Consider the following 21201-nt stretch of genomic DNA (forward strand, 5'->3'; position numbering starts at 1 on the left):
CACGTGGCGTCAACGGCATCTTGGACCCTTTCACCTCCAGTGACTTCTTCTTCTTCTTTCTCTTCTTCTTCTTGATCAGGTCAGGAGGCATAAGCAACGCTCCGTTCAAATCGTTCCCAGGCAGGTAGGCCTCCACGCCGTTCGGAATGTTTAGCGGTGGAAGCTTCCGGCTGAAAGGCTTAAGGGGCACCTCATCCCCACCTTCCATATTTGGCTTGCCTCCGTTAGACTGAAATATAGACGCAGGTGTCACTTAAGACGTAAATGCTTTTAAGATGATAAAGTACACAACCAGCCACAAGGGCACTAATCTCTTAAGATACGCCTCTGGTGTTCTTTAAACCTTTGACATACATAGTCTTGAAGCCAGAGCTACAAATATCTTGAAGAAAAGGTCAAATGTAAGAAGATATCTGCAATAACCTTTTATAGAAGTGCTGGATCAAATCAGTATGGCCTTATAAACTTTGCCAAAATATCATTCATGGAAGTCCTTCAAATCTCTTCCTGTTTGCTTGCGTATGTGTTATAAACAGCTCCAGTGCTCACAAAGGATAACTTTTATCGTTAAGCAATGCATCGTGTTGTATATTTTAAGCCTTGAAAACTGTAGAGAAATACAGTAGAAGCTCTCCAGATGAACTACAAGGATCGAAGAACACCATGAAATTAACTAAAAAGTTGACATTTCCCTTTAATTACCTCGCTTGTGAATAATCGTGGAGCACATGTTCAACATGGTTGCTTTCATAAATGGATAAAACATTTAATTCATACAAAAATCACTGAATATGAGGCTTAATCAAAGCCAGCATCTTATGGCAGTACGGTACAACCTTTGGAAGGCACTTCAGCACCACAAAAAGCTCCAGTTTGTTAAATTTTTGGATGTAAACTGAAAAGAAGATTATTGATTACGTGCACAAACATGGATTAAAGTTGACATTTAGCCTAAGAAATCTCAATTTCTGCCTTTTTATGTCATGTCAACAACATACCGGTAAGAGATGAACTAGACTGGGAAACTCTCACAGTAGAAGAGATACAGTTTGTAACGCCTTACCCTGACAAGGAACCACCAACTCTTCCGAGGCTGGTCTAGGACAGCGATAGACTTGTCTGTTTTACTGCTGGTTCTACTCCTACTGGTCCTGCTCTTACTCCGACTTCTACTCCTGGAAGTCTTCCCGCTAACGTCCCTTTTCTCTATCCACGAGTGATCCATGTTCATTGTGTCTGTCTAACGCTAACCGTCCGAAAACGATGTCGTCTATATACCAACTGAACCGCGTTTGCCTGACTGTATTGATTCTTGTAACCCTGGTGTTACAATTGTTTACTGAGGATAGCAACGTCACGCCTTTATTCGTTAAAATAAAACCACGGACAGGATATTGAAATGAGCAGACAGCCCCCTGACAGTAGTTTGTGTCTGTTTTAATTAGGGAAGAGACAGGTTCTGTGATTGTGCACGACAGCTGCCTTTTGTCTGCCCCATTCCTGTACACTCGCGCTGCATGAATCTGGGATCACGTGATCCAAAGGATACAACAGTAACATGCAATGCAGTGGTTTAATCAATCAAACCTGTCACCCACATTTAACCATCCACTGCTGTACCTCTAGTTGGTCCATATATCTGAATGTGCGTTCGATCTTCTTCAGAAGGTTGGGGACACCCCTACAGTATGGCTACAACAAACTACATGGATTCTAAGGTAATGGTAGGTTATATCTTAGCTTAACTTTTTATGTAACAATTTTTGATGGATTGGGGACAGTTTGTGCTATTCAGGCGGTGTTTCTTTTATGTAGTAAAGTGACTTACTGTGCTGTCTGTTCCAATTGCCCTCGTCCCTCATTAGTACAAAAGCTTTATTATCGCAGGGGTCAAGTGTGTAGAGGCAATTCTGCACGCTTAAGTTGCAGGTAGGAATTCCCCAACCAGGAAACATTTGGCATTCTTAATTGGTTAGAACATCTATGATGTCAGCACCAAGGATGTGCCTGTTACCAGGTCAAAGAGTAAGACCATCAAAAGAACTAGAACCTTCTGCGCTTTAAGTTACCTTTTTGACAAGGCCATTGCATGCACAGAATGTACAGAGTGTTTTTCACAGATTTTACTTACCCTTAGGCCACACCAATTTAATTTGTTGGTTCTCGGATTTTTTCAGAAAAAATATGAAGCGACAGGGCGAAAAAAAATAAAATAAAAACAGGTCTAGGCATCCTATTATAGGCTTAAATGCTATGGAATGAGCCATGAAGTCAACACAAAAGGCTGGGTTAAAATTTAAACATTGAATTTTGAACTTTTAATCAAACCACTGCAATGATAGATGGGAAAACTGTAACAACTAGGAAGAAAAGGACTTTCCTCAACTGTTGGGGGCAAAACATGAGCATTTTTCAGTTGATTCAGGACCAGAATCAAATTTTTTTTTTTTTGCAAATCAGAAAAAAACGAAGAGGCGAATCCGAGAACCAACAAATTAAATTGGTATGGCCTTACTTACTAATAAGTAGATATTGTCATAAAATATACCACTGAGGCCACACCAATTCAATTTGTTTGTTTGTTTGTTTATTTAGTGATGATCAATTCGTTGGTTCTCAGATTTGCCTCATCATTATCATTTTTTTCTGGTTTGCAGAAATCATTTTTTTCTGGTTTGTAGAAAAAAAAAGATTCTGGTTCTGAATCAACTAAAAAATGCTCATATTTTGCCCCCAACAGTTTAGGAAAGTCCTTTGCTTCCTAGTTGTTACATTTTTTTCCACCTATCAATGCAGTTTGATTAAAAGTTCAAAATTCATGGTTTAAATATTAACCCAGCCTTTTGTGTTGACTTCATGGCTCCTATTGTAGCATTTGGGGCTATAATACGATGCCTAGACCAATTTTTATTTTTTTGTTGCCCTGTCGCTTAATTTTTTTAAAAATCTGAGAACCAACAAATCAATTGGTGTAGCCTGAGTGAATCAAATACATGTAAATTGAACGTAAACTGGAATTATCCTTTGACAGTAATGTGACCAGCTTTCAAGATATTCACTTATCTAATCCCTTTAGTTCCCAAAGGTGTTTCATTTAATCTCCAAGCAGATCCCTCTCGGTGGCAAAAAGACAGTATCAAATTGGCCAGGCAGTATCCATTAGCCAGAGAAGCTCCGCGGCCACCGACGGGTGGGGATCAGGACAAAAAAAAAAACGGCCATATATAAAAAGGTAACGATCATTCCCCACAACCTCTGCTTGGAGAGTATGTTTCATTATCATAATGGCTCAAGTTTGCAACTGTGCATGGATATCCCTGCCTCTAAACCTGCTATTGACCACAAAATCTAGTGGAAGAACCACATTCTAGAATCCCCATACAAGCCTGCTCTGAACATAATCTTCTTTCTAAACAAAATCACTCTATTGTAGATAACAAACCAAGTGCACATGAACTGTCATGGCAACAATGGTAAACAGTAACCGCAAGAAAATTGACCTCTGACGTGTTCACCCCGGTGGTGGGGAAATGCTGCTATTTACATGATGTCATCTTTTGTTCTCTCAGGGTGGGGCTTGTATGTCTTTCCGATTGGTTGCGCAGGACAAAAGGCATTCAATCTTGTGACAGTTTCAAGGCTTAGGTTACAGGTGGTTGAGTGAACTGCTGCTTAATGTACTGTGTGAAATAATGTACTGAGAAGTGGGTAATAAATTAAAAGACAATTTGACTGGAAGATATGCTCATATCCTTTACCAGTTTTCTGCCGACTTTAGGCCTGTACATACTTGTTTTGACAAACCTATAACTGTATATGTTGTTATCTATACATAATATATGTTTAATTAGCATATGAGGATCTAATATAATTACTTTTGACCTTATTTTCTGGTTATCTATTTTGGTGCATAAGGCAGACTTCGGTTCAAGACCAACCTGACAACAGAATCATTTCACTGTAATCCATCTATTGTGCACATTGTACACACCCGTTCAATAGGGCAGCCAGTACAGGGCCAATACATGGTGTTTTTGTTGTTTGCAGTACTGAAATCCTGAGGAATTTGGTCCATCACATCTACACGACTTGAAACACATGATGCACATGACTTATTTGACATGTCTTCTACAAGTTTTTGTATACTACGTTAACTTTTCAGCAAACTTCTATGATCTGTTTCATGCTAGGTAATTGGGAGCCCAGTATTTATCGAGTCAACAAACTGTCAGCCTGACATGTTGACTCTGTGTGCAGCTAATTCATGTTCTTTGGCAACGGATCACAACAGCGTAGGCAGGGAAAATCAAGAGAACACTGACTTTAGATAATAAAGAGGGGTATACTAGTAGCATTTACAGAATTGTTGCAGGGTTACAATTGTATCATACACTGTGTTGCTTGCACAGTTCATATCTACTTTCTTAAACAAACATCATGTATGTTTAATAACATGTCAATTATACCATCATTTGATTCTAAGGCACATTGAAGCGATGTTACTTTGATAATCAATAAATGAACTTGAAACTGATCAATCAAGCGCAGCCTTTGTACATCCTATCCTGAGTGCTGTCATAATTTGTAAAGAACTGTTATGGTACGTAGAACATTTGGAACTGTGGCAGCCATGTATAAGCAATGTTTACATTATTTATGGTTGTAGTAGAAATACAAATAAGTAACAACTCTGCAAGCAAATCCTTTTAAACTATGGTTCATATTTTAGATCCTTCCCAATTTGTTTTGTCAGTCAACAACTTTGACCACATGGTATATTTGATATCTGTAACCCTGGCTTCAAGGCAGTGTAATTATGATGTATTCTGTCATGTATTTCATAATGTAAAGTTGAATACTTACCTGATAGGCCATGAATAATGCAACCAACACAAACCTATAGAGAACTACTGTATGTCTACCAGTGAATCATGTACAGGAAGAAAAGACAATTCTTCAAACAAAATACAGTAGCTGATTAAAACAGGTTATGCTGTAAAAAAAGGTCAAAAGTATACATTGTAAGTCAGCAGGAATGGAGTTGGAAATTGGGGAAAAACAGCAGTTAAACTATACTGTGTGTATGTCAAGTTCACAGTAAATCAAGTCACACAAAATCACAAACAACACACCACAACAAAACAGAAGAGAGGTTGTTGTCAGTTCAGAATGCATTAAATGTCATGGATGATAGTTTTCATATATTATAGATTCGTAATTATTCTTTTTAGTATTCTAAAATTTAAGATCCATGTAAAAAGTAAAGTTCTTTTGCAAATTGTCTAAGAAAATTGAAGAATTGTAGACAGCTTTGAAGTTATACTTGGCAAATGAAATCATGCATAGAAAGGTTATTTTGCTGTGCATAAGGAATGTAGCTATTTCTTCTGGGAATTGCAAAAGGAAACAAAGTGTAAGACTACAGCACTGTATTGAAAACATACACTCATGACATTTAATTAAAAGCTGGTTATTGTGTTAGCACCTTGTCATCGTCAAACTCAGACTGTTCTGACCCTGTAGCAGTCTCGTACTCCGATTGGCTTACGGCGTGTGAGCTCATTGGTAGGCAGCAGGCATGCAAGTTCAGTAGAGAGTTGATTCCTTACAACACCTTAGAAATATGGCCATGCAAGAGGAACAAGTTAAATCATAAGCAAAAAGGTAGCTACACCACCACCTGTTTAGAGTAAAAGCAAATAACCACATAAAAAGAATAAAAAACTTCACCAAACATGCATCCTTGCATATAAAAAAAGAGATTCTTCATTATTATATCTATTTATTTAGGAAGCAAGCCTGTGGGGAAACAACTAATAACCTGATATTTATACTATAATTATGAAAAGGTGGGATGTCAAGACAACATATTGTAACTGTTACAGCAATAATCATATAACATACAAAAAATTGACATATCTTAAAACAGAAATGTGTCTGACTCAACAGTTCAAAAGATTTTTAAAAGATTATGCTGTATGTGAAATGCTGAGTCAGACACACGTACATATTTACCCAACACCGCCTTCTCAGTATTTCATGCATAAACACAGGAATGCAGACAATGTTTATCACACATTCTTTTGCTACCGTATAGAATCTACGCAGCATGGCAGGTTGATTAACTCTTCATTCGCAATAGGGTCAAACACTTCTTTTCAAAAAATGAACCTCAACTTCAAATTGGTCTTGGACAAATTGTAGTGTTAGTAACTAGAAGGAGGTTTCTTGGTTGATACATACAAATGTACAATAGATTAAACAATTGTCTTGGATGAAATTAAACTTTTGTCCTGAAATTGTGTAATACCATTACTGTGACTATGACTGTGACTATTGTAGAGACGATACAACTCATCCTCATGTTGACATTAATATTTCAAGCGACACTTTAATCAACACAACTGGATGGATCCAACTCGATAGCTATTAAACTTTAATGAACGGTGACAAGGACAGAATAACAGCATATCCAGAACCCTAGCTCTTTTCTTTCAAAACAGTCACCTTTAGCCAAGCAAACTTTGTGACAAAGTGAGTGGGGATCAGTATAAGTGAGCACTCAGCCATGACATTAAAACTTGCTTCCCTTCTTACCTCGTTAGTTTCTTGATCTTCCATCTTTCAGGCAGCTTTCTTTACACCAAAAAACACTTTCACTCCTGTGTCATCTACAAAAGTTCATCTTTCTGGCACTGAAAAACAAAGGTGAGATCGATTCGTCACTTGTTGCCCCGTGCCCACTGTGCACGATAACCCTTGCGTTCGTCAACTGACCTTCCCGTCTTGTACCTGTTTATTGTAACCAAAGCACTTGGTCACGTGACACAACAAATTACACAGGTGTGCCACTATATTGTTGTCAGACAAATTCTTGAAACAAATGTGCATAAAATCATTCTTTGGACTAGAAAATGACTTGAAAAGTAGGTAGAAGTCTCAGTTTGTTGTTCTGATGTTTAAAATTGTTGAAAAGTGGATGGAAAAGGGTTAGATTTGCAGAATTTACGGTTAAAACCACACCTGGTGACACCTGCGTGACTGTCCCGTACGCAAGGGGACAGTTTAACGGACGGTCAAAGTTCACCGAGCATGCGCACAGCGTCCAGGCAACATGGCGGCGGAAATGTGACTTTTTCTCGTCCCGTGCCGAATTTTACCAAGTTTTGAAGATTATACAAAGAAGGTACGTTTGTTTTCAGCATGTTCTGTACCCCATTGGACCAGAGAATTAGAATATCGGGTTAAGATAGCGGTAAATTCGGTCAAAATGTTGAAATATGAGGCAAAACTTGTCAGGATGACGCACCACATAATTTGAGGAAGGCTATTTCCGATGAGAGTGATTATAATAAGTACTTGTGTCGTCATGTATCGGTCTGTTTTGACGATATAGACAGAAAATCTAGAACATAGGAAAACAAAACAAAGCCTGCAGTGGTCACAGTGACACTACGTATTCGTTGGGGCTTACCAGGTACTTGTACGTTGCGTTCAAACTTAGGTTTTGGAGTCTCGCGAAAATATTTGAATCAGCCACAGAAATCCTTGACTTACTCTGAGGAGAAGGTTAACTAGTAAACATTTTATTTGTGTCCTTAAATTCTAGGGACCCTCATTTTTTCACATTATATATTCAGATTTATTTGTATCATGCGAATACCACTGTAAAACCTGTTATATATTTAAAGTTCTTGTATCATTATCAAGTATCAACTTTACATGATTACTAGATTTGCCATGGACATGTACAGGTACCATATTAGTATAATCAGATGATTTGTTATATAAATCTTGAATTGAGTCATCAAGACTTTCCTTCTTTGCCCATACTGCTTATTTTTTAAGAGCTTTGAAGACATTTTGGTTGCTATAATTGAGGACACTGATGGCATGCATCAGTGCCAAGCATTAAACATTGGCAATGTTGATGATGATGGATTCATCGATGACGTAAACTTTCTTTCTTACAGCAATGGACAAGGTGTTGGAGGGAGTGATTTCATCTGACCACCCAGATAAGGTGAAGAAAGCCCTGATCGGCAACATCCTCCTGACGGCCAGTAAGCCCGTATCACACGAGGATGGCAAAGCTATCTTCACCCTGGCCACACACTGGAACCTTCAGGGGGAAACCCCGTTTATACGCAGTGTGGGGATGCAGGTGTTTCTGGCATGGGGACTACACCACAGGGACATCTTGGAGGAATTCTTTGACATCAAGCTTGTCCTGGGAGTTCTCCGCGGCTCCTTCACCGCAAACTTCCCAAACGAGAAACTCGTCCTTCTGTATCTCTTAGAAGGGTTGAAGATGTTGCGAGGAAGTCCGTGCTTGTTGCAGATTTACAAAATAGTGCAAAGTGATGCCTTAAGGTTGGTGCAAGACAGCGGCAGTCTTGAAGTCTGCGTGGCTCTAACTAGTCTTCTTCTCGAGTTCAACCAGTGCATACCCAGAGACACGGTTGTGAAGTTCTGTGAGGAACTGGTGAAGAGGATGGCCCTGTGGAAGAGTCCGGAAAATGAAAAAAGTTTGAAGGACTACATACAGAATGTCACGCAGGTGGCAAACCTGCTGGGAGTGGTTTGGAAAAAGGACCAGTCGGCGCTGTTACCGAGTCTCAGGACTGTGTTTGGGATGATATCCGCAGTCGAGGTGTCGAGCGAACCATCGGTCGCGCTCGCTTCCATCGTTCCTCAAGTTCCCATCGACATGTTGGCGGTCATCACCAGGAGTGTCGTTACAGACCCAAAAGTCCGCGATGCAAACGTTGAAGTGTCTCTGATGAGGATGATTGGTTGGTTGAGCTGGCCAGTGGCAAAGAACATTGACCAATGGCTGGTGGCCTTCTTGAAGAACTTGGCTGCAGTGCAAAAGTACACACTGCTGATTAACATTACAAAGGAGAATGTCAAAAAGGTATGATTTATTTTCTTGTAAAGACTAAAAATTTTTTGGTGTCTGAAGTGTTATATTTTTTTGTAGTACATTAAAATGTTGAACATTGATACTGACTGCAAACCTTATGACTAGTGTGCATGTCTAGTAATGGCCTAAGTAAAGATGACACTGATAAAGATACCATTTAGAAAGTTTGATATTTTGAAACAACAGACAGTTCCAAATATATAAAACTCATATTAAAAGTGAAGATTAGTAAATGAATTGTTTTTATCCACTAACATGATTGAGGACCTTTTCTACACCTTCCCTTGCAGGTGTTCAGCCGTCTGTGTTACCCTGTGGTACGGAACAGCGCCCTGGCTGTGCTGTCACACATGCTGCTCAGTTTCCAGCACTCCCCAGAAGCTTTCCATCAGGTTAGCGCTACTGTCTTATGATTATCTGTAACAAGTATGTACATGCTAATGTTAGATTGCTTCACAAATACATTAAATCATAACAGTACAAGCTGTTTAAAAGTTTTTTTCTGAAAGTGCTTCTTCCTGTTATTCCCACGATCTTGATACTCAGTAGCTAATACTCAGTGCCTTTCCCAAGGGTGCAAGATTGGTGACATGGCAGGATTCGAACCGGGGACCTCTTGGTTTGAAGCCGAATGCTCTACCGTTGTGCCACACGACCCCACGAACAGTCTTGAAAGCTCCAAGTCGTCTTCACTTTGCTAAGAAGTACTAACTATATCTATTTCCTCAGATTGTTGGCCTTGTCCCTGAGATGATAGTTTTCCTGAAGAAAGAGGACAGTACGTCCAGTCTGGAGTGTATGGGAAGGCTGGCTGAGCTGGTACACTGTCTCATCTACCACCACTCAGGCTTCCCTGATCTGTACGAGCCTGTTCTCGAGGCACTTAAGGTTAGCTCTATTCTTGTTTGTGAAATTTGTATGAAACTTAGGCCACACCAGTTTGATATTGTTGGTTCTCGGATATTTTTTCAGAAAAAATATGAATCATATGGGAAAAATAAAATCAGGCCTAGGCATCCTATGATAGCCCGAAATGCTATGAAAATGATTTAGAGCCTGAAAGGCCAGTGATAAAGATTGAGTCTGAGTCCCACTTGGTCTGAATTTGATGTCTAATTTCCTTCTACAGGGTTTGAACAAGCCTACAGAAGCAATGGTAAAGCTTCGGCTGAGCCAGTCTGCCTGGACGTCCCAGAGCAACGGTCTCCTCAGCTATCACTCCAAGTTCATGCCGCGTTCGGAGACAGGGAAGACCGGCCTGATGAACCTGGGGAACACCTGCTACATGAACAGTGTGTTACAGGCACTCTACATGGCTGATGAGTGAGTAGGGCACATTTCTGTGGAGATTCTAAAGGGCTTTGTTGTATGCACACCCGGGATTTTCTAGTGAAAGAGTTTTGTTTTGATTTGAAATACGCCACATGCTTGAGTTTGTATCTATATTTAGAATGTTTGCAGAAAAGCCAATAAATGTACTTACCTCTGACCTTCTGCAGTCAAGTCCATGATGTACATTGTGTGGTTTGAAAGCTCTATCATCTTAGCAAGTTTAAGATGAACTAACTAATGGTGATGTGTTTTAGGTTCCGGATGAAGGTTCTAAGCTACGTGCCAAATGGTGCCAAGGGTGTGCTGGCACAGTTACAGGACGTCTTCGCTTTTCTCTCTCACACACAGGTCAGTGGAAGTCTTGATTGTTAACTTTTCTTTTGGAAATTGTGTTTGATTCAATCTTAATGTGTATGTTGCACGTGAGGACGGGTTAAAATTCAGCTTTAAGATAAAATTATGAATCTTTATACTGATCAACTTCAGTGTGTATGTTTCTGTCCTCTTCTTACGGCATGTACAGATGTACATCAAAGAACTAACCGTTAGTGTAACTGTGTTGTATGTAATGGTTTTGCAGAGGACTGCATACTCCCCGTCAACTTTCCTCCACACCGCCCGCCCGCCGTGGTTCAGCCCGGGATCACAACAGGACTGCTCCGAGTTCCTCAAGTACCTTCTGGACAGGATTGACGAGGAAGAAAAGGCCAGGAAGAAAGCACAGGCACTGCTGTCTCCTCAAGATCAGGCCCACCTCCCGAGCAAGATGGCTAAGACTGAGGAGAATTGTTCCGACGATGTTGACACACCTCCTCGCAAGATGAAAAGTGTTCCTGAGACACCCTCATTGTCCAAGTGCCAAGAAGTGCCAAACTGCAACATGGTTTCTGTATCAGGTAGCCCCACAGTTGAAACAACCAGCCTGACCACTGTCAACCAAAGCACTTGCTCAGTCCACGGCCGCACGCTCCTACTATTATAGAGGAGTGTTTTGGAGGGAAGATGATGTCCAGTTTCAGATGTCTGAACTGTGGATTTGTCTCCATCAAGGAAGAGCTCTTCACAGATTTGTCATTAGCCTTCCCTCACAAGGACTCTCATGGCCAAGATGGAACCCCTCTTGAGGTAACCAATGAGAACTCTTCCTGTGAGCTGGCGTCCAATCAGGATTCATCTGTAGTGGGCGTAGCATCCAATCAGGTGCAAAGTACTCCTCAGGATTCAACCAATGATAAGCTACCAGTGATGAGATCTGCAGGAACACAGACTGAGGACTGTACAGAACAAGAAGACATCCCCTTGACTTTGGAAAACCTCCTGTCCTATTTCTTGGCCCCTGAAACACTACACGGTGATAATAAATATCAGTGTGACAGGTGCGAGAGTCTACAAGATGCAGAAAGGCAAATTAGGATAAGTCACGCACCCTCTTACCTCATTCTCACTCTCATGAGGTTCTCCTTTGACATTAAGACGATGCGAAGGAAAAAGATTGTTACAAACGTTCAAGTGCCCTCTTCCCTCACACTCCCTGTATGTAGTATAGACTCGGGAGATTCTGCACAGAGTGCAATTCAGGAAACAAGCACAAACTACAGCCTCTGTGCTGTTGTTGTGCACTCTGGGACGTCGTCAGAGTCAGGACACTACTACTGTTACGCCTCCCATCTACCGTCAGACCGTCACCAGGTTGCCATGGAAACAGACGAGCAGGAGGATGATGGGAAGGTCGTGTCGGGACAGTGGTTCCTCTTCAACGACAGCAGGGTGTCGTACACGTCCCTGGACTCAGTGCGGAACATCACAGAGAAGTTCCCGAAGGACACGGCGTACGTTCTCTTGTACAAGAGGCTGGGAGACATGGAGGGGAACCTGGCTGAAGGGAAGGGCGTGGCTGAGCCCATCCTGAGGAAAGACCTGCTGGACACCATAACCAAGGATAATGCACTCTACCTGCAGGCAAGTATATGTAACAATACAAGAAAGGACTGTCTTAAAATATCAGTCGTCCAAGATAAGTAATTTTTCAGACTTTTTTGTTGATTTGGCAACATTTTCAGGTTGAAAGAATTTTTAAGAGTTGATGCTGTTTGTGTAGTTGTGTTTCAAGGTTAATTTTTATTCACAGTGTTTTACAATCCAATGTTTCCCATTACAGGAGCAGGAGTTGGAAGCTCGGAGCCTCGCCCTGAGACAGTCCCAGAAGGCGTGCACCTCTTCTATCCCCTTCAGGAACCACGACGATGACAAGAACAACCCCCGGGGAGCTGTGGGGGTGGGGGAGGGGGGTTCAACCTGCCCTCCAACAGATTTGTGTTTTAACAACTGGATGAAAGGGCCAAGCATGCTTCCTTGTGGTACACATTATGTCAAACCATCTCAATCAGTTGTACTTGATAAATAAACCCCACATGTGGAAGCACTTGAACATTTCTCAGAGGTTTCTAGCCTTTTTGAAACCAGATACCATTGTGGTAACCCATGTAGTCCTAAGTTTCTATGTATTACATAGTGCAATGCCCATCCTACTGTGCCCCATGAAGACGTTTATTTGGAAGTCCAGATACCGGTAGTTGGCGATGTAGCTAAAACAGGGTAATCTTTAAAAGAGTGAGAGGTGTGTTACAGATGGTACATCCTTGTTTTAACATTTTGTTTCCAGATAAACGGTAGGTAGGTAAGTAATACTATGTTTACTACATTGAGGTTTATTATCTTTTCTCGAAATAATGATTCCAGCTTCTGTAAGACTAGCACAGGTAGATCATGTAGGGTTACAGTATGTTACATCTTGTTAGAGATGGAGGATCTGTCAAAACTGTAAAGATAATACAACATTAGTCCACATCAGACATGTCATGGTCTGTGTGGGGGACATAGTGCAAAAGAGCGGTCAATTTTTCAAGAGATTTATTTTGCTGTATTTGGCACTTAAGTGCTAAATTGGCTTTTAAAATATTGTGTTGCTTGCAATTTTATTATTCCCTTTTACAAAATAACTAAAAGTTTAAGTACTAAGTTACAAGTTTATTGTTCATACATTAAAAAGCCTCATATGATGACCTTGTGATCGCATGCAGATGAGTGTAAATTAATCTGTGCAACAGTTGTGTATTAAAAAACTGTATTCGAACTAAGTCTGTCTATCTTGTGAACGGTCACACTTTATGCATTGAAGTATGTGCTGATACAACCTGGAAGTTCTGCTGTAGTACCTTGGAAAGACACCAGGGGTTTTTAATTGGTCAAAACCTACATGTAACTACATACCAAATGTTAGACAATTCAATCCATTCATAACTTCTTCAGCTAGGGTACTAAACCACATACATACAAACAGTACCAAAAACACTACTTGTAGAAGGAAGTAATGACCAAGGCAATAGAAGATCCTTGACAATTCAAGTTTTATTTCCTTGATGTACAGTTCTGTTAACGGCCCCCTTTCCTTCCTTTGCCTCTACTTGGATCAGGCAGTTTGAACGGTATGGGCAACACAGCCATCCTCTGGGTGTCAGAATCTGTACCTCTGTCAGCCTTCTTGCTTTGAATTTCACAGCCAATGGCTCTTGTTAACGTCATCAGTCTATAAGAGGGAATATAAAAAAAAAGACATGATTACAGGCTTATAGCATCTTGGTTAAAATCTAAAAATGCAAATTAAACAAAAATCTGGTAAGTAAAAAGAAATTGGAGCAAGTTGCTTATTCAAGTCATAGTTTGTGTTGCTAATTTTGAGGCACAGTTACAATTAGTGACTACAAATTGAAAAAAAGACAGTGCACACACCAATATTGTATCAGTGAATGCCTGATAAATATAGTGACGTTACAAAGGCTTACTTCTTTTGTGCAATCTTGAGGTCCTTTTGGACGTCATTCAAGTTCAGTCTAAACTTCTCAATAATCAGGCCCAGAACCAGGATGTAGCACAACAGCTTGTCCTTAAGACGAGGCGGCATGGCCCTGAAAGTATGAAAGAAACATTTCTTGAAGACCACAGAGACTTCTTAATTTGCTGTGATTACAAGTACTATATCACATTGAATTATAGCCAAAGCCAGAAAATGTGTGTAGCACTTCTACATCATTTAAGGTCGTATACGCATATTATCCTGTCTGTAGTTTTCAAATGTTGTGTCGGGAAAGATACAAAAAGGACAAAATTCTCATGCAACATTGACCAAATATCCAACAAAATAGTGGTTTGACAAATAGGCTGTACATTCTGCCAATGTGCTACCAAAATAAAAGTACTAAGATTTTGGAAAAAATATGACCATCTTAGCCATACATTCTGCACTTCACCCTACATCAAATTTTAATGAATGGATCCCTACACATACCTGCGAGACCTTGCGGCATCTGCCTTGACAGTGAATGCACCGAGCAGCTGCTGCTTGACCAAGAGGGGCATGCCATCTGGTAGAGGAAGGTCTAGTAGGAAGAAGATAATTCAATACAAAGACTATGTTAGTCTTAACACACTTTTGCTGCATTTTAACATACACAGTTTGGCAAGAAGCAGTTGTTTAAAAAAAAGGCAGCAGGACTGGTTTGGAATTAACAAGGTTAGATTGGTCACCTCTTTTCCTCCAGTCAGTGTACTTGAGTCCATGCAGGGCGAGGAGGTACCACATGTACATGATGTGACAGGAACGGGTGAGTCTGGCCTCTTCATCCAGCGGCATGGTGGACACCTGCCTCAGTACAAATGTAGAGTACCTAGAAGGACAATGTTACAACAGTCATCACATCAACAGAAAACAACAACTATAACTATAGACTAAGGGCATGCACGTTTCTCAACAAAATTTACAATTTACAAAAATCAAATACAGTATGGTCCTTGCCTTCATTCTATAAGGTCAGTACCATAAGAGTTTCAAGTTAATAAGAAGGAATATTGATTACTAACTTTTGTACTTTGTACATAAATGGAGCCTCACCTTCCCTCTGCTCTCCACTTAGCGATGTCTTCTTTCGTTGCTTTTACAAAGTCTCCAGCTGCATCTTTCAGGGCTTCAAACACTTCCAGGGGAATGACTGATCATGGTTAAGGAAAGCCAAAGCCAATCTTACTGATTAAATTAAAGCTTTCTTACAATGACTTAATATCATGACATGCATTAAGTGTAAATTTACAAGGCTAAGGCTGATTGATACATGAACATTTAGAAAGTACAATGGTGCCGTGAGCTTTACTTTGCAGCCTATGGGGAAATCTATTGTCTGAAAACCCAAAAAGTTTGGATTATCATAATAATAAGTGTATAAAAGCACCCCTGAGTCAGGTAAAAGGATACTGCTCTCCACCTTGTAGACATCCTCTGGTGTTGCAGCATTCTTATCATGAGGTGGGATGGTAGAGCCCGAATCCATCTCTGGACCTGAAATTATGTACAGAAATATTGTTGTTATATATCTTCTTACATCTTCATACAACTTCAGGCACCAGGACGTTTCTTTATCCTGATTTGTACTAAGAAAATATGTGTGCAGCTCTGTTAGCATGTTACTATTAGTTCCTTTGATAATGATTACAGCTACATGTATGTTGTACTGAAGTCAAAATATATTTTATCAGCAATAGTTGCCATGAGTGCCATGAATATGCTGTATACTACCGGTTGTGTTCAATACTAGTATCTTTATGCACACAGGTATTTTGAGCCCTTGTATGGGCTAAATTTGTATTGATTATAGCATAAATCAGTAGTTTTAGGAGTCAAACCACCTGTTAGTTTCTCTGGAGTTTTCATGACGTCCTCCACAGCAGCTCCCATGGCTGTCTCCAGAGCCTCCTTCTTCACCTTGTCCCGAAGTCGACTCTCCATAGCTCTCTTCTTCTTCGCTCCACCAAAGGCATCTACCAGTCTGTCATTCTGTGGAAGACCATTCAAATACATGCCATTCATTCAGTCATTCATTCATTTGTTCCTCCGTCCATCCATCCGTTCATTCATCCATCTATAGGGCAAAGCACTGGTTACTTACTAGTACATTTAAGGCAAGTTTATGTAGTAACATCAGTTATCAACTATATAAGGTCTTTGACTTTTTGAAGATCTACTTATCAATGTTGATGAATTGCATAGCTTTAGCTTGATATAAAAAATGACAAATAAAGTTCTACCTTTTCCTGGTATGTCAAGTCTGTTTCGTCCTTGTGTTTTTCCTGATCTTTGTCTGGAAAAAAGGGAAAGATTTAACATTAGTTGAATGTTTGATATTTCTTTATGACTGAAATTTCATGTATGAGAAAGATATACATATATATCATATCAACATTCATATACATTATAACCTTCATTTTAAACTAATTCTATTAATCTAAATACCAGGATAACTATATGACCAACAAATATCTGACGATGACCAGGTTCTCACCATGTACTACTGGCCTCATGGTGAAGGAGTTTGTGTCATAAACTCTCATCTTCCCAGTCTTTTTGTCTAACATACCGACCATGTACCTGCACAAATACAACAAAGGGTTTGTTTGTAAATAAATTGTATATCACTCAGTATATCCAACATTTTTATCACTACCAGTACCTTCTCAGCATATAGCATGTTAAAATAAGGATATCTAAAAGACAAAGACTACATGAAAACATTGTTCAAGACACATTAATAGGTAACTTTGTGATAATAAAGGTTATCATTCTAAATAATTCTTAGTGGATTCATAGGACATGATTTGGAAACTTACTTGCAAAGAGAGTTTCCCCTGGGGGCACTTGGACCAAAGTTCCTACCAACGTACTGCATTCTCTCAGTCTCTGCCACCTAGAAAGAGAATGGCCCGGCCAAAAATAAGTCATAAAACAATACATTCAATTCTACAGTACCCATTTACCTAGGAAAGACTTTAAAGCTGACAAAAATATTTCTGAGTCACAGTAAACAGTGTTTCATTGATGATTACATGTACATGTAGTAGAAGAAGTAGATTTGTGGTGAAGCTCACCAGAACTCTCCTGTGCCTCTTCCTGACGTCATCCCTCTCCGTGCTCCTGAAGTAACCAAAGTTCGGAGGGTTGTCTGGCTTCAGTCTCCCGTTGGTGAACTGGACTGAAGTACAACATGAATGACATTAAATTATGTTATAACTTACAAGTGTAACGTTATACTGCTAAATAATAGCACCTTATATGGCCTTATTACTCAGCCTTGGATCGCTTTTTTTACACGCTTCTCATTGCAGTAGGAGTTTTTAAGACATGTTCTTTCTTACCTATACAGAGGACCTTCTTGTTTACAGTATACACAACTGCTATATGCTATGTGCATATGTGCGACTGTTCTTCGCTTTCTTCGTTCTGACGAAGCGACATGTAAACTTTCGGGGATCTGCAAAGGAAAACTAGCCCGACCAAAAGCACGAATTTTAGATACATGTATTCTGTATAGACTACTTCACCGTCTAATACAAGAAAAATTACTTGTACTCACCAAGTAGAGGCTCATTCGACACGTTTTCCGGAGGAACATATTCCAACGTGACTTTTTTTCTGGGGGAAGCCATCTTGGAGTAGAGGTTAAAGGTTATAAGACGTGATCATACTGATTTAGGGGGACACTTATTAATTCAGAAAATATCCACAGCTTGGTTATTGTGGCAATTAAGGATAAAATTGATGAATATAAATAACATAAATCTAAGCCAGTATCACTTTTTCAAGGTTTTGAAGAAGTATTAGAAAAAGAAAAAAAAAAAGAAATCAGGTCTTTTACCTCTGGCAGAATGCAATCGCCCAGAACAGATTGTTGTTGAAATGGATCTTTGAAATGGTTGCTGCGTGTTGAGGTAAAGTTATTCAAGATTTACACTTAATATTCTGAAATCAGTGCTACTGATATTTGCAGATATTCTTCTGTAAGGTCGGTAGTAAAGTGTGGCAAGCTGGTAGAGTGTAACTTTGTTCGAGAGACGTCCATTTTCTGACTGAACGAATCATTTGTTTGGGAGATTTGATCATTTGTTTGAATGGACTCTCCATATAATATAAAGCATGTTACTATTGGCTACTCGATAACTACCAGGCATTCAAGCAATCAACGAATTTTCACACACATTCTTTATTGTTTATAATCATTGGGGTCATTGTATAATTCGATTAATGATTTGTGACAGCGTCTTTTATTATGTAAATCGCAGGACATCACAACTGAGAATCCTGTGAGTGTGATACAGTGCTTAACGGTATGGTATATATGGATCGCATAGTCTAACGTCAGATTCAATGATGTTCGATCCGCAAATGTTAACTATGGATTGTATAGGTCCTAGACATTGTACATGTATTAAACTGATCACTATCCCTTTATATTTGAGGGTAACAATATGAAGATGGCCATATTCAGGTTGTTTTGTGTAAAGGACATTTTCTTAGATCATTACAGGTTCGCGATAGCGGAACCTGTTCTACGTTACCTCGATTTTATGGGCGCCGCCATTTTGTTTCCCGTCATGCAATGGGGCAGGCCAAAGTTGAGTGAAGTGCATTGTGGGACCTGTCACCGGACCACAGTGTAAGGACGACGCCTAGCGGTATGTTTGGAAAGAGCAGTAACTGAAAGCCTACCTGGTTGTGTGTTCATTTTGGTAGGAGTGTATAGAGGCGATGACTTTGGCGTAATATACGCTGATTGTGTTTAGCACTTGCAATTGAAGTTCAATGTAATTTTCTTAGCATGACGGGAAGGAAACATGGCGGACCTAAAGGTTTTTTTTGGTATGATGAGATGATGAGGCTTTGGTATTAGTAGGGTGGTCTTGTGGATCTTGTCGGAGGCCGAAGCTAGGGACGACAGATTGTCCTCAAGTACAGGGTCAGTAGGTGGGATAAATGGCATGGAGATTTGGTATTAGTGGGGTGGTCTTGTGGATCTTGTCGGAGGCCGAAGCTAGGGACGACAGATTGTCCTCAAGTACAGGGTTAGTACGTTCAATTGATGAGATGAAGTTGGGGGATGTGATTTTGTCCATCTGAATATTAAGCATCCTGAAACCTGTCCTGTCTAACATTCATAACAGAATAGTCCTTTTTTGTCTGACCTAGGACCTAACTCTAAGAAGTGACAAACTGAGGAATGACACAGAGACTTGCTTTGGTCAAGACTTTTAGACTTGACCTCTGACCTTGCAGTGGGAGACACCTGTACTAGGTCATCTATTACAGCTGTAGAGCCAGGGAACTCCTGTTGCACATGATCATTGGATATTGTACAAAAACTATGCAGATGTCCTGCTATAAATACCATACATGCCTCCCTTGTATTTAAGATATTATTATATAGCAGTGAATCATTGAACAAATCTTATATGGCCGTTGTACTCGTTAGTTTGATAACTGGATGTACTGAATAACAGCAATCAGTTTCGATTACAATATAGACTGTATCATTCTCCAGTCTCAAAGCCTGGCTACTGGAGAAGCCAAATGTAATAAAATTATTGACAATACAATTGAACTAGTTGTTGTTACAATGACTGTCGTTCTTTATGCTAAAATGTTTTGTTGTCACTGTCCTTGTACTAGGACATATGATGGATCCAGACAATCAAACAATTTGGTCAAGGGGTGGTCCTCTGGCTAATGTCTTTAGACATTATGACATTTGGTATCGATCATGCAGACTCTATTGTCTTTTGCGTCCTTATACTAGACATCGAAGAGCACGTTCAGATCGGCCTCGTCGCATCGGCTGTGCCGGGAACTGCCGTCACGTCGGTCTCAGGCGGTGTGATTGGCCTCACAGCTCTCCCAGGACCGGGAATGGATGTCTCAGGGCCGGGGATGCAGACGTTGGTTGTTTCGGGGGATTAGGGTGTGTCCGGCGGTGGCTTGACGTGGACGGTCTGCTCCCTAATGCAAGGGAAGAAGAGAAAGTGCCCGGGGAAGTACATCCTGGGCCAGATGGATGGATGGCTGACGTGTCAGGTCCATCAGTGGTCAGCTTCCCGGATCAGGAACGGAAGAGATCTCACGGTGCCCGTTGGCCGTCGTGTGCCCCGTTCTTGGCCGAGGGTCGCTGCATGTACACTGAAAAAGAAGAAGACATGTGCCCCTTGAACAGTTTCAACCTGACAACCAATTGCAACCACTGGCGACGTCGACATTGACCCAGAACATAGGCTGGGTCAACCTATACGTGTACAGTACAGACAAACTCACACGGCCCATTCTGTCAAAACGGACAACTGTACTGGCACACATAAACTTACTAGGATCGCCACTGAATAAAAACAAACAACAAAACTAGCAAAACCTACGCATACAAAATAGAATAATAGCTCCATCCCGGCCATCACAGTCACTACCATTGTCACGACTTCCAAGCGTCAACGCCGTCGAAAAAAAACAACAACTTTGAAACCTCTAGAGTATTAAAACAGCACCAAAATCCTTATTTGGCATGGCCACATGTCTCTAACAATCTTTTATCGTAGTCTTCAGAGAAAAAGTCAGGGAATTTTTAGGGGTCGTTTTGTATAAAATAATAACAAAAATAATCGTTTCGTATAAAATAATAACAAAAATAATTTGAAATCTGAAATACCTTTATTGTACATTCATGCCACGACGGGCTAGGTACAGGTCAAGACTTAACATACACATTACAGACATATGTAGAAAATTGGAGACAAAAGATGCACTATTTGACTTAGACATACATACATTCATACTGTCATACATACATACAACTACTAGGCTAATACAAAGTGTTGTACTCATTTTCTATATAAACTAATGACAAAAAATTAGTCGTTTAATATGAAATAATAACAGAAAAATAATCATTTTCTATAAAGAAAATTACAGAAAAATTATCGGTTTCAATAAAATAACGGTGTACAAACCAGGCACACGGCGCAGGCTCACTTTCTGGCCCCTGCCCACAGTTCTATCGGGATCGGGAACGGATGTCTCAGGA

At 40.2% G+C, this 21201-nt stretch overlaps 4 protein-coding genes and 1 long non-coding RNA gene across 5 annotated transcripts in view; 2 read left to right on the top strand and 3 right to left on the bottom strand.

Moving 5' to 3' along the window:
* The window catches only part of LOC109467943 (anoctamin-4-like), a 16550-nt gene extending 14525 nt beyond the window's left edge, over positions 1-2025 (bottom strand). Inside the window, 3 exon segments of the mRNA XM_019766115.1 lie at position 1; positions 4-229; positions 1064-2025. The exon segment at position 1 is cut by the window's left edge and continues 277 nt beyond it. Coding sequence (XP_019621674.1) covers position 1; positions 4-229; positions 1064-1231 — 395 coding nt within the window. The 5' untranslated portion in view covers positions 1232-2025.
* Positions 2026-7065: 5040 nt separating this feature from the next.
* Positions 7066-13391, top strand: LOC109467941 (ubiquitin carboxyl-terminal hydrolase 38-like). Its single transcript, XM_019766113.1, is given in 10 exon segments — positions 7066-7186; positions 7974-8917; positions 9217-9318; positions 9656-9814; positions 10056-10249; positions 10513-10606; positions 10839-11190; positions 11193-12217; positions 12417-12510; positions 12513-13391. Coding segments are annotated over 9 exon segments (3030 nt in total). The 5' UTR covers positions 7066-7186; positions 7974-7975; the 3' UTR covers positions 12581-13391.
* A 260-nt stretch (positions 13392-13651) lies between these two features.
* LOC109467942 (DNA-directed RNA polymerase I subunit RPA49-like) lies at positions 13652-17820 on the bottom strand. The gene is made up of 12 exons (XM_019766114.1): positions 17716-17820; positions 17231-17334; positions 16973-17049; positions 16648-16733; positions 16394-16446; positions 15995-16142; positions 15564-15647; positions 15207-15303; positions 14843-14982; positions 14604-14694; positions 14101-14223; positions 13652-13844 (listed from the first exon to the last, which is right to left on the bottom strand). The coding sequence occupies exons 1-12, from the start codon at positions 17786-17788 to the stop codon at positions 13691-13693; spliced, it is 1230 nt and encodes a 409-aa protein (XP_019621673.1). The 5' UTR covers positions 17789-17820; the 3' UTR covers positions 13652-13690.
* Positions 17821-18012: 192 nt separating this feature from the next.
* LOC109467977 (CRAL-TRIO domain-containing protein C589.09, mitochondrial-like) overlaps positions 18013-21201 on the top strand; it is a 14168-nt gene continuing 10979 nt past the window's right edge. The window contains exon 1 of the mRNA XM_019766159.1: positions 18013-18070. The gene's annotated coding sequence lies outside the window, so the exon portion shown is untranslated. The remainder of the gene's footprint in view (positions 18071-21201) is intronic.
* On the bottom strand, positions 19316-21198 carry LOC109467979. Its single transcript, XR_002140111.1, has 2 exons — positions 21128-21198; positions 19316-20309 (listed from the first exon to the last, which is right to left on the bottom strand). It is a non-coding gene; the product is annotated as an uncharacterized LOC109467979 (long non-coding RNA).

The sequence above is a fragment of the Branchiostoma belcheri genome, unplaced genomic scaffold (genome assembly GCF_001625305.1).
Source record: "Branchiostoma belcheri isolate BF01 breed outbred unplaced genomic scaffold, Haploidv18h27 scaffold19, whole genome shotgun sequence".
NCBI classification, from domain to species: domain Eukaryota; kingdom Metazoa; phylum Chordata; class Leptocardii; order Amphioxiformes; family Branchiostomatidae; genus Branchiostoma; species Branchiostoma belcheri.

Coding starts and splice junctions, on each gene's coding strand:
- LOC109467942 (XM_019766114.1), bottom strand. CDS start 17,788: ATGGCTTCCCCCAGAAAAAAAGTCACGTTGGAATATGTTCCTCCGGAA. Junction 16,143..16,393: donor ACTTGACATACCAGGAAAAG/GTAGAACTTTAT, acceptor GGTCTTCCACAG/AATGACAGACTGGTAGATGC. Junction 14,224..14,603: donor GATGCCGCAAGGTCTCGCAG/GTATGTGTAGGG, acceptor TCATACTTTCAG/GGCCATGCCGCCTCGTCTTA.